Raw genomic sequence first — 13,412 nt, forward strand, 5'->3', positions numbered from 1 at the left:
TTAGTTGTTTAAAGCATGTATATTAGGAAAAAATCACGAAACCTTTTCAACATTTGTTTTTTAATTTCTTAATATTTATATTTCAGTACTATGACTAACAGAGTGACGGTCAAAGTAAATTACACACTGGTTGCTTAAACCAACGGGAAATTTAATTTTGATATATTTAACTACAAAAATTTTTAAAAACGGACCATAAACACCAAAGATAGGAGGAAAAATGTGAAAAATATAAAAATAGCCAAAAACCTGCAAAAAGGCAGTCTGACCGCTATTGATGTTTTCTTGAAACGACAGGAAATTTAATTCTGATATATATAACTGAAAAACTTCGGAAATCGGGCCATAAACACCAAAGGTATGGAGAAAAATGTGAAAAATACAAAAATAGCCTAAAACCTGCTTAAAGGCAGTCTGACCGTCATAGTTGTTTTCTTGAAACGACAGGAAATTTAATTTTGATACTATAACTGAAAAATTTTTGGAAATCGGACCATAAACACCAAAATATATGGAGAAAAATGTGAAAAATACAAAAATAGCCTAAAACCTGCTAAAAAGCGGTCCTACCACCATTGATGTTTTATAGGTAATTGTGCTCCTTAATAATGGGAATGTTGTCTAAAAATTTTAGCCTTTTATCTTTTATAGGAGCCGAGAAAATCACGTTTCCCCCAAACTAAGACATACGGACAGACGGACATTTCAAATTACTGATAGCTAACCAACATTTTAAGGCTCTATAGTGTTTTAAATGCTTGCTATTTCATACTATTTTGTTTAAAATGCATACTATTTCATACTATTTTTTAAAAATTTACATACTATTGCATACTATTTTTAAAAATTTTACATACTATTGCATACTATTTACTTTTTTTTTGCATACTATTTTATACTATTTTGAAAAAAAGTCTGTGGCCACCCTGTATTTAATCTACAGTCCGTTTTTTATTAAGAAAACTGGTGATGTGTCCATTTTCTTATCCCTTAAAATCCCTGCATTAACTTGTATTTGTATTTTGTAGGTTTCTGGGTAACATCAGATTTCTCGGAGAACTGTATAACCTGCAGCTGCTGACTCTCAACATTATGCACGACTGTGTCAACACGCTCATTTCTGTAAGTTTTATTATGCCATTTTGAAAAAAGGTCATATAGATTCATAGAATCATAGATTTATGTTTGCTTGTCTGAATGTTTTGCCCTTGTTTCGTACTTTAACTTTTACTTATTTTTCGTGGAAAATTGTCTGCAATACGATGCTATACATGATTTTTATATTATGACAGAGAAACTGTTTTAATCCAGCGGATAAAAAGTTGTTTCGAAGCCATACTGGATAATTTTTTCCCAAAAGGTCTTATTTTTCAATGGTACTTATTTAAACGTCATTTTAACTTGTTTTATTTTTTGGCTATGTTGACTAAAAATTTGTTTTTTTGGGTCATCTCAAAAAACGCTCGTCTCAGAAAAGCCTATCGTATTATAGAAAACAGACGAGGAATCATTGGAGGGGTTTTGCAAACTCATCACCACTGTGGGATCACATTTCGACAAGGTAATGTCCCAGGGATTTGAGGGGATATGACAATGGATGATAAATGTTGTAAATATACACTGTCCAATCATTTAAAACAATATTACCTCTTATGTAGATAAAAAAAAATAACTTGCGGTAAAGTTTGCATTTTTGTAACAACTAATTATGCTAAAAAATGATATCGAAAAAGAATTCCTGTCGTTTAATGCAGTAGTTGGATGTCTAGGTTGGCGTACCTACATAAAAATTTGCTTTATTTTCTTCAGATTTTAAATTTTTTTATCTTGAAATTTTTTGATAATAATTTCTATTGGGTTGTATGTTTGTTTGCAAAATGACAGTAATCATGGCTTTCGTTTCAAACGGCATCAGTTTTTTAAAATAATCTTGTTAATAGGTAAGTTTTATAATAAAATGTAAAAAGTGTAGTTGTATTACTCAGATATCTACCTAGCCCCGGCCTTTGGGACATTTTTGATCTGCTAGCAAATTGCTTTCTGCTCTTTTGTAGCGACTTGGCTGTGTCAATATTGTATGATGTTATTGGCTGATTTTCAAAGACCTATTTGAAATTCGGCACAGGGTCCACAGGTTGTGGCCATACAGTTATTTAACCTTTCCCCCTCTATGGTTTTACTCTAATGTTATTAAAAGCACAGCTTTTCTGTAAATAGGGTCGGTCCGTCCGTCTGTCCGGAACGGATAGCTATTTTCGTTAATTTAGGCCTGTTAGATTTTTCCAATCAATTTCAAACTTTGCATGGGGATTCCTGTAGTAGTTCGGTACGATTTAGAAAGCGTAGCCACTCTATAATCATTACCAGAACGTCCATTTTAAACATGTTGATTGTTTTACTTTTTAACAACAAATTTTTATGTGATCATTATCCGATTGATCTGATTTTTGGTATACTGATTCCTGGGACAACAAAGTACAATATTATAAGCGAAGCAACTCTAAAACCAAGTCCTAAAAATGTAATTATGTCCATAACATTATCCTTTATGAAGAAGTTTTTCAACTCATTTACTTACAATTTTGCTTTGACTCTTATCCATTTATGTTTATTCAGTTCTGACACTATACAATTCTATTCTGGGATCATGGAAAGAAAACAAAGTCATTCCTTAATTAGGACAGAAGTCACCTTCCTAGGAAGGACATAAGTAGCTTCCCTTATGTAAGAATTTGTTAGATGAAGGGCATAACTTGTCTCCCTTAACAAAGATTTTGCAAGATGAAGGACATAAGTAGCCTCCCTTCACCACACAAAACCTAGCTTTTTGGTCCTTCACATAGCAAAATCTTGCATAAAATAGTTTATCTGTCCTTCACATAGCAAATTCTTGCAAAACATAGCATTTATGTCCTTCACATAGCAAATTCTTGCAAAACATAGCAAATTCTTGCAAATCATAGCAAATTCTTGCAAAACATAGCATTTATGTCCTTCACATAGCAAATTCTTGCAAAACATAGCAAATTCTTGCAAAACATAGCATTTATGTCCTTCACATAGCAAATTCTTGCAAAACATAGCATTTATGTCCTTCACATAGCAAATTCTTGCAAAACATAGAAAATTCTTGCAAAACATAGCATTTATGTCCTTCACATAGCAAATTCTTGCAAAACATAGCAAATTCTTGCAAAACATAGCATTTATGTCCTTCACATAGCAAATTCTTGCAAAACATAGCAAATTCTTGCAAAACATAGCAAATTCTTGCAAAACATAGCATTTATGTCCTTCACATAGCAAATTCTTGCAAAACATAGCAAATTCTTGCAAAACATAGCAAATTCTTGCAAAACATAGCAAATTCTTGCAAAACATAGCAAATTCTTGCAAAACATAGCAAATTCTTGCAAAACATAGCAAATTCTTGCAAAACATAGCAAATTCTTGCAAAACATAGCATTTATGTCCTTCACATAGCAAATTCTTGCAAAACATAGCAAATTCTTGCAAAACATAGCAAATTCTTGCAAAACATAGCAAATTCTTGGAAAACTTAGCATTTCTGTCCTTAACATAGCATTATGGTCCTTCACATAGCAAAATCTCACAAAACATAGGTTTTTCTGACCTTTTTCTACCAGGAGATCAGAACTAAATCAGAACACACATAACAAGAGTTTTTACATAATACATTAAGATTATCAATTATGAATTTAACTCTGCATAAATTATGATAATTCATTATTATTACCCCTCCCCCCCCCCCTATTTAAAATTTACCCCTGCATAAATTATGATAATTTATGCTGAGTTAAATGTACTGTTCGAACTTCTATCTAACAGGATATGAGAACTGGGAGGTTGTGACACAAAAGAGGCCAGCTATGGTGCCATGTAGGAAAAGTGGCATTGCATTCTAGGGCCTAAAAGGCGTCATAGCTGGCCCCTTTTCAGTCCATCATATGACATGGGAAGGAGGTTGAGGAGCATTTTATGCAGTCTAAATTCCCAAGAATGCAATGCCACTTTTCCTACATGGCACCACCTCCCATGTCATATGATGGACACAAAAGAGGCCAGCTATGACGCCTTTTAGGAAAAGTGGCATAGCATAGTGGAATTTAGGCTGCATAAAATGCTCCTCAACCTCCTTCCCATGTCATATGATGGACTGAAAAGGGGCCAATTGAATAATTGTTAATCTGAATGTACTATGTAAACACTCTTGTTATGTGTGTTCTGATTAAGTTCTCATATCCTGTTAGATAGAAGTTCAAACAGTACATTTAACTCAGCATAAATTATCATAATTTATGCAGGGGTAAATTTTAAATAGGGGGGGGGGAGGGGTAATAATAATAAATTATCATAATTTATGCAGAGTTAAAATGCATAATTGATAATCTTAATGTATTATGTAAAAACTCTTGTTATGTGTGTTCTGATTTAGTTCTGATCTCCTGGTAGAAAAAGGTCAGAAAAACCTATGTTTTGTGAGATTTTGCTATGTGAAGGACCAAAATGCTATGTTAAGGACAGAAATGCTAAGTTTTGCAAGAATTTGCTATGTTTTGCAAGAATTTGCTATGTGAAGGACAGAAATGCTATGTTTTGCAAGAATTTGCTATGTTTTGCAAGAATTTGCTATGTTTTGCAAGAATTTGCTATGTTTTGCAAGAATTTGCTATGTGAAGGACATAAATGCTATGTTTTGCAAGAATTTGCTATGTTTTGCAAGAATTTGCTATGTGAAGGACAGAAATGCTATGTTTTGCAAGAATTTGCTATGTTTTGCAAGAATTTGCTATGTGAAGGACATAAATGCTATGTTTTGCAAGAATTTGCTATGTTTTGCAAGAATTTGCTATGTGAAGGACATAAATGCTATGTTTTGCAAGAATTTGCTATGTTTTGCAAGAATTTGCTATGTGAAGGACATAAATGCTATGTTTTGCAAGAATTTGCTATGTTTTGCAAGAATTTGCTATGTGAATGACAGAAATGCTATGTTTTGTAAGGTTTTGCTATGTGAAGGACAGAAAAGCTAAGTTTTGCAACTTGAAGGACATAAGCAGCCTTCCTAATGTAAGAATTTGTCAGACAAAGGACATAAGTCACCTCCCTTAAGTTAGATTTTGTTAGATGAAGGACATAAGTAGCCTTCCTTAGACCAATTTCCAGTGACTTCTGTCCTAATTAGGAATGACTTTGTTTTCTTTCCATGATCCCTATTCTGTTAATGTCCGTTTGTTCTACCGTTCCAGAGCTTTGCTTTTATGGATGTTGTCATCCTTGTTTTTATTAGGAGACGAACGTAGTGTTGACTAACCGGAAGGAGGGTAACATCAGCAAGATTAATATGGAGAAGAAGTATCCAGCTGTTAAACCAATCCAACTTTATTTTGATGTAAGTATTTTCAATCTTTCTGCCAAGCAATCAAATAAATATGTAGTTAAGTACTTTTATTTGATTTAGGGTTTCACATTAATGAATTAATACACATCCCCAATTATGATAAACCAAATAACCCCTTTTGTAGATACAAATTATTAGTAGAAAAGTTTGTACACTGCTAGTTTGAAACCAACCAATCAAAATTAAATAAATTATCCAAAGATTTCGTTCCAACGAATATGATAACATGCTTACTAAACTTTAGTTAATGTTCCCTCCCATCCTGACTAGTTTATTCTAATTTAGATAAATTCTTAATATTTATAATTTTTTGTCAGAGAATGTACGAAATTATTGAGAAGCGAACCATAAGCTCTCGTGTCCGTTGCTTGATGCAAGATGTTATTGACCTAAAGAAAGCCTCCTGGAAAAAGCGAAGAGAGGAGGCGGGACCCAAGAAAATTGACCAAATCCACGAGGTATGTTCTTTTTGTTTTTACACGGTTTGATAAATGTATTAAGATATTGAGGAGACCCATAAAGCGAAACACCCAACAGACAGCTCTTAAAATTGCACGACTTTTGTCTTGAAGTCCCAACTATGCATGTTAATGAGTTGCGCCTGTTATTGGCAAATTCATTCCCCCCTTCTCTATTCATATCGCGCACCTATTATTTAGATTGAAGAAGATGCCCGGAGCCCTGCTGCGGTGGTGGAACCTGGAATAACATTTGATCATGAGGGGGTTGATCCCAAGAGTGGGAATACATTTAAGTATCACATCCTAGAAAGTGTGCCTGGCTACTATACTAAATGTATTGTGGAAAGTAAGTGTATTTGGTTCCTCTAGGTGCATTTGAGGGGGGAGTTGAATTCGGTATCCCATTTTTGTATTTGAAATTTTAAAAGAAGAAGTAAAAATAAATGTTTGGGAAAATTTTTTAGGAGTGTGGTGATTCCATCCCTCAAAATAGTCAATAACCTTCCTAGGACCTATGAGAAGCTATCCCATAAAGGAGAATCATATCGGTTCAGCGGTTACGAGATCCTTAGGTATAGACAGACAAACATCCTGTTACTTTGTTTTAAGGATTTATTAAACTGTCGTCTATCGACCAGTCTGATAATCATTTTCTATCTATTTAGATATTGATGATATTGAATTTGCTGACAGCACGGATAGTGATGATTCAGATCAAGATGATTCTGAAATGGAAACTTTCAAGTAAGAGACGTAAATGGCTTATTGTTAGAAGTTTGGGTACTAGGCTCTAACACACTGTGAGAGACTTCAAAAATGGCTCGTAATATTTTTGATGCCTTGACACTTAAACAGGCATAACTAATTTCTGTGCATCGTTTCAACTTCTGGAGAAATGTAGTGCAATAAAAGGTTGGTTTTCTGTTGAGTGTTACTATACTTGATACCTTGAATGGTCTCTTAGAAATTGGTAGCTGTTCGACCAGAAGTTCAAGTTATACCGCCATGGACAACAATCTTGCCCTTAGAATGAAATTTAGAAAAGAAGCATATCATTCTTAAACCCTGTGCGAGTCTATAAATTTTTACCTTTCAAGGAAGCCTTAAAATTTCTTTGGCCTAGTCAACTCGCATTTTGACTTTTTCACTATTCTTCTGAAACATATTTTTTACTCAGTAATAAGCACAAAATTAAGCTCTTAGTTTCATAAATATTTCTTTATATATTTGGCATTGGTTTATGACTTGAGATTTTACTATTTCTTAGGTTTCTAATTTGTGGCTTGAATTACAGGTTAAAACCTACAAAAAATAAGTATTAATTTAAATAAAGTTTTTAAATTAAAATAATCTCAAGGTAACTTTTTGAGAAAATAGACAAATAACTAAATTTTCCAGATCCTTTACAATAATCATTATTTAGACAAATTGGCTTATAAATGAATACATAAATAATAATTATATGTTCAAATTACTCACATTTTGCTCCTAGGCAGAATATTTTGCCTAAGGACTTCCTCTGCTTGTAGAGGGAATATCTGGGTGATCACCAGGGACTAGTCCACCATGATTATCACTTGAGTAGTCAGGCTCATCCTCAAGTTCTGTCCCTTCAGAAGCATCTTCTTCAGAATCTACAGAAGTATCAACAGACACCTCAAATATGTCTGAACCAGTATCATCAGGGTTAGGGAATGGACCCAAAGCATCTAACCTGGACTTGAGCCTTTTAGCCTCAACTAACTCTGTTTTGTATCGTTTGGACAGGCAGGCAACCTTCAATTCAAGGATTCGAACCCAAAGCGACTCAATACAGTTTGACAGAGTTTTGGCTTCAACACACAGCAACTCATATTGGACTAGAGAATCATAGACACACCTATCCTCTGACTCTTCTTTCTTCTTCAAAAATAACATCATCATCTTCAGACTGGCCAGAGTGTACGTTTTGTACGTTTTGTACGTTACGCATCGAATCTGTGTACGTTCTGGACGTTATTTTGATATGTGTACGTAACGTATTTTGAAATTTGTATTTTTGTACGTTTTACGTTTTTTTTTTAAATAATAAGAATCAAATATTAGCAGAAAAGTAATTTGTATGTTTTGTACGGAAATTTTAACAAAAACTATAGGTGTATTATATTAAATAAATTCAATATTATCTTAAATTTTCATAGAACAAAAATATGTAGGTAAATTATGCATGTATGTTATTAAAACTTACAGTTTAAATTTATGGATTTGAAATATATGTCCTATAGATTTAGTTTAAACTATTGAACAGAAAGAGATATGCAGTTGACTAAATTCAAGTTTAAATGCATTTCATGCAACTACACCTTTAATAGATTTTACGATAATTTTTTTCAAATTCTTTATATACTTGGGTAAATTTTCCGAGATATCATATGGTGCTCAGTTTAGGATTAAGAAGTCTTATTTTTTGGTATCTTCAGTTTTTAAAGAATAAGAATCAAATATAAGTATAAAAGTATTTGTATATTTATTTGTATTTGTACAAAAAGTATTACAAAAATAGTATATTATCTATAATACAAAGTAGAATGATGTGTGTCCGTCTGCTTGTCCGTCTGTATATCAGAAGCTTAATATCTCAGTAACCACTGAACCTATTGTGCTCTACTCTTCATGGAATATACCTAATAGGCCTGTGATGGTTTTTGCTATTTTCTTTGGGGGACCACTGAACCTATTGGGCTCTACTTTTCATGGAATATACCTAATAGTCCTGTGATGGTTTTTTTCTTTTTTTTCTTTGGGGGAGGGACACTTAAAGCTTTTTACTTTCTACTAGGATTAGAGGCTTCGCCCCTAGCCTCTAGAGGCTTCGTCCCCTCTTTTATAGAATCGTTTGTTGGAAATTTGTCAAAAAAAATATAAAAAAAGATTGTGATTATTTTTTTCATTTAGGCTTCGCCCCAGGGTGCGGTGGGGGTTCCCCCACCCCGCTGATTTGCATTAGTTTATAAAAATAAATTGAGGGGTGGTTGATTTTTTTGGAGGGTGGGTTTCCCACACTCTAAGAAAATAGCCTAAAACTACCACAGGACCAGTAGATATATTCCCTGATGATTAGAACCCAATCTGTCCAGTGGTTACCAAGATCTTAAGCTTTAGACAGACAGGCACTGATTTACTTTGTATCAAAGACTAGTATTTTCTGAGATCTTTAGCAATAGACAAAATAACCCTATATCCTATTATATATTTATCCTATAAATCCTTTTTTTCTGTAACGAAGAATCTCGCTAACTGCTGAACCGACATGATCATTGTGAGGTTGTAGGCTATTTTCTCTGTCTTTCCATATCCCTTCAAGAACCTGTATTCAAAATGGTAGAAAAATAGCCTAAAACCATCTCGGTAACTGTATTAAGTAGTTATGAAAATCTTAAGAATCAGACAAAAAACTTACTACATTATTTAATAGAATATACTTAGTACGTAATAACAGGATGTATGTCTCTCTGTCAGTTTATTTGTACTGAAGGTTCTCCTTAACCGCTAAACCGATATGGTTCTCTTTTACAGGGTAGCTTCTCATAGGTCCTGGGAGAGGGTACAACCACCCTCCCAAGAGAAATTACTCTTGGAAAAAAATCACCACCCTTCCCCTATTTTCTCTTTCTTTTTAAAATTGAAATCAGAAATGGGGGTGGTCTACTCCCCCCTCCCTCACTAAAAAATTTATTAGCGAAGCTACTCTATAATCACTTTGTCAGTCCGTTATGCTTTCGGAGAAACGTGATTTTCTCGGCTCCTGTTTTTTGATTGAATAAGTTCACATTCTACATATTTTCATTGAGATTTGCCTTTTGGTTGGGGTGCTAGAAGATCTATGCCTAGATTTTCTTTTTTTCATGGTTTTCTCGACTTCTATTCAAGATAGACGGCTGAAATTTTCAGGGAATAAATAAATTCACATTCTACATATTTTCAAAAAGTTTCTTTAAGGTTTGTCTATTTTTTGCAGTGCTAGATCGATTCCTAGATGTATAGGTTTTTGTGATTTTCTCTACTCATATTCCTGATAGACGGTTGTAATTTTCAAGGATTGTATTAGTTTGCATTCTTAATACTTCCACTAAATTTCATTGAGATTTGCTTATTGGTTGGGGGGCTGAATTTATTTCTAGATTTTCACGATATTATATATTTTTAAAAGGTTTTGTGATTTATTTAAATAAGTTAAATGCTTATTTTTTACGACACTACTCTATAGTTTATATAGTTCCCAGATTTTCATTCATAACTTTTGAGCTTTGCTACTTAAGGATGTTGTCATCCTTGTTTTTTACTTTTTATTTAAAAAAAAAATGGGTTTTTAATTCAACTCCCCCCCCCCCCCCCCCTAATCAAGTTCCTCTAGAGGCCTCTAAGGGCGTAGTCGCTGGTCCTTATAATAGGATATACTTTGTACATAATAACAGGATGGCTGTTTGTTTGTACCAAAGAATCTCGCTAACCACGGAACCGATATGGTTCTCCTTAACAGGATAGCTTCTCATAGGTTTTTGGAAGTTTTATAACTATTTTGGGGAAGAGTGTCACCATCCACCCTCCCAAGAGAAATTGACTTTAGAAAAAAAACTACCTCCTCCCCCCTAAAAATGAATTTCAATTGCTCACTGATTTTAAGTTAATTTTTTTCCAGATGTCTATAAATAACTTTTGAGCTTCGCTACTTATGTATGTTGTCATCCATGTTTTTTTATTGAATTCAACTCTCCCCTCCTCAAGTGCCCCTAGAGGCCTTTAGGAGCGTAGACGCTAGTTCTTTTAAATAGAGTAAGAGGATATCTTGTGTCTGTCATTTCGCTATGGTTCTCCTTTACAGGTAGCTGCTAGTAGACTTAAATATATTGATAATAGGTAACTAGGAAATTATTTAACTTATTTTTATTAGGAATGTACGTTTTAGTACGTTTTTTTACTTTTTTTATGTACGTAACGTATTTTTTTTGTGTACGTTATGTACGTTTTTTATTTTCAAAATTGGCTGGCCAGTCTGCATCTTCCCCAGGGGCATGTTGGTTCCCTACCTCATATGGACGGTCTGCCTCTACAGCTGGGATCTCATCACCAGTGTGTTGCCTCCTGGGGGAATGGGTATCTCGTCTCTTACTCATTAACTAAAAGAAAGGTAATGTTCATATTTTAACTTGTAATATGTTTAGCTTCCCCCTTTTCTTTATTTGATACTAGAGACAACCAAGAAGAAAGTTTTCAACAGTTTTATATTAAATAATGATAAGACATTTGTATTTATAGATATATCTTTTTAAAATAACAAATAACATACCTTTAAATTAACTGCTTATTACAATAGTTGCAAGTTAATTTTAGGCATTTACTATTTAGGATCTGGAAATAAAATGCCAACATTAATATTAATAAAATTAGATAAAATGTGTTATGACCATATCTGGTCTTACATAGAAATTATAAAATAATATAAAATTACAATATAAAATGGTTTGGATAAAACAGGCCTTTAATTAATCCACCTTAAAGGAACATTTTAATAAGGACCTTTTCACTTTAAAGCAACAGCTTTAAATTCAACTTTTTAGTTAACTGATATCAGACTTTACTTGCATAAACTGCTCACTAGACTGACAATGGATCCAAAGTAAATGAACTAAATTAACTATTATTATAATAAGAAGTCTCTTCTTTGAAGGAGCACTCCATATTAACTCCACACTTTGGGTAAACATTCTTCAAAGGTTTGTTCTTGTTCATTTATCATCCATTTCTTCTTTATTGGTAGAAGTAAACTTGAGCAGTCTATGGTTCTAGGTATCATAAATTGGCTGGTCCATAGCAACAGATTCTAAATTAAGATCCAATTTCTACAAACCCAAACCCAAACAAGTTTATTTTGAGACCTTTAAGATTATCAGACTACCCTTTAAGAAATTCCTAAGTTAGAAATAGAGAGACAGACCAATATACTTATTTTACTTAAAGCGTGTTTAATTTCAGAGTCGTGTATCCTGAAAGAGAAATTGTGGTCACAGGTGAATGCATTCCCTTTTCTACCAAAAATCAGAGTAATTATTAAGTACCTATTGTTTTTAAGTGAAACTTTACTTCATTTCTGGCTTGTCCGTCTGTATATTCGTAACAGATAACTCATGACTTGCTGCTTATATTTATATTTCGATTTTAGTACCTATTCAATTAAAGACACCTTGATATTTGCAAAGCATTTGATTCATACAAATATGAATATTGATCGTCATTTTTCTTATCCCTTGATTCTTGATTTTTAGCAAATACATGGTATTTAGACTAAGAAATAAATACAGTTTCTCTCTGGGTAAAGAGCTTAGCTCACAGAGAAAAATTATGAAATAAGCGTACTATTGCACACAATCATCTTTGATTTTTATTGATTTAGATAACAGAGATATGGAATGTGGGGAATGCGGAACCCAATTTCTTGGTGCTGAAAACTTTAGGTATTTAGTACTTGTGGAGCAGCTACGCATCATAGCTTTTTTGAGACAATCTCACCATTTGATTGCACTACTTTGGAAGTAAAGTTTTTTTTATGAATGTAATGTGTTGTTTTGGAATTAATATAATCATTATAATCTTACTGTTTATGTAATGCACACTAGAATAGCAGAATTTTCCATTGATTTTAATATTCATAAGATAAAGATTTCATGTCATTTCAATGCTTATCAAAAAAGCAGCAATAAATAAATATACAGCAATTTAAACTCCGGCTTCACGCTCAAGTACAAGTATTTGATCCGCTGTCTTAAGTGAGCTACTCTTTATTACCTCACCCTCGCCGAGTATGACAGGTGTCCCAAATTAAGTCACCATAATGAATGACGCTTTCCTCAGAGGAGCTTTGGATAAGGGTTGTACAGATATTATGTACGTGACTATTAGGTATCCAAACTTATCAATAATCTCCCTTCTTACACAACCAGTGGAAGAAAGTGTGAAGTGAGAAATTCGATTAGCCACATGGGGACTTTAACTCGAACTGTCACCACCGTAACTCAGTGCTGTACCACTCAGCTACGACGCCCCTATTTGTAGACTCTGTTGGTTAAGATTCTTAAAATAGGTGTAAGTTCAAGATATTTTCCTATTTGCAAATAGAAGAAAAGTAAACCTAGCCAATCGAAATATATTATTACTTGGATGTTGCACCATATTATTTATGTACTTTGAAAAAGAAATACTCGAAGATGGCTAAAAAAACGATAACTTCATCCACCCCCTTTCCTCCTACTGGATGAACGAACCTATCAATAAATAAGATCCATATTAGCAAGCTAAATTGACGACATTAACTCTCCCTACGTGATAATAAGTCATAACATGCTTTCTTTCTAAATTAATGTTAATTTTTAGACTTGATCTGAAAGATTTTTCTGATGTTTTCTACTGTCCATGTGGTAAAAAATACAGGTACTATATTTACTAGCAGCTGCGCCCTTAGCATCCAAGGGTTCTATTCCAAAGGGTAAGTAACA

General features: G+C 33.4%; 1 protein-coding gene across 8 annotated transcripts in view; it reads left to right on the top strand.

Moving 5' to 3' along the window:
* Window positions 1–13,412, top strand: part of LOC145323846 (uncharacterized) — a 33,236-nt gene that overhangs the window by 18,392 nt on the left and 1,432 nt on the right. For 4 of the 8 annotated variants that reach the window (XM_080166416.1, XM_080166415.1, XM_080166420.1 and 1 more), the window contains 9 exons: window positions 1,029–1,122; window positions 1,493–1,561; window positions 5,312–5,413; window positions 5,740–5,880; window positions 6,082–6,229; window positions 6,549–6,627; window positions 11,896–11,963; window positions 12,314–12,374; window positions 13,291–13,347. In XM_080166416.1, the coding sequence (XP_080022542.1) occupies window positions 1,029–1,122; window positions 1,493–1,561; window positions 5,312–5,413; window positions 5,740–5,880; window positions 6,082–6,229; window positions 6,549–6,627; window positions 11,896–11,963; window positions 12,314–12,374; window positions 13,291–13,347 (819 nt within the window). Of the gene's footprint in view, window positions 1–1,028; window positions 1,123–1,492; window positions 1,562–5,311; window positions 5,414–5,739; window positions 5,881–6,081; window positions 6,230–6,548; window positions 6,628–11,895; window positions 11,964–12,313; window positions 12,375–13,290; window positions 13,348–13,412 lie in introns of those variants that run through there. The other 4 variants (XM_080166417.1, XR_013881119.1, XM_080166418.1 and 1 more) reach the window with 4 other exon arrangements.

Source organism: Acartia tonsa, chromosome 7 (genome assembly GCF_053477335.1).
Source record: "Acartia tonsa isolate MP-2025a chromosome 7, ASM5347733v1, whole genome shotgun sequence".
Classification (NCBI taxonomy): domain Eukaryota; kingdom Metazoa; phylum Arthropoda; class Copepoda; order Calanoida; family Acartiidae; genus Acartia; species Acartia tonsa.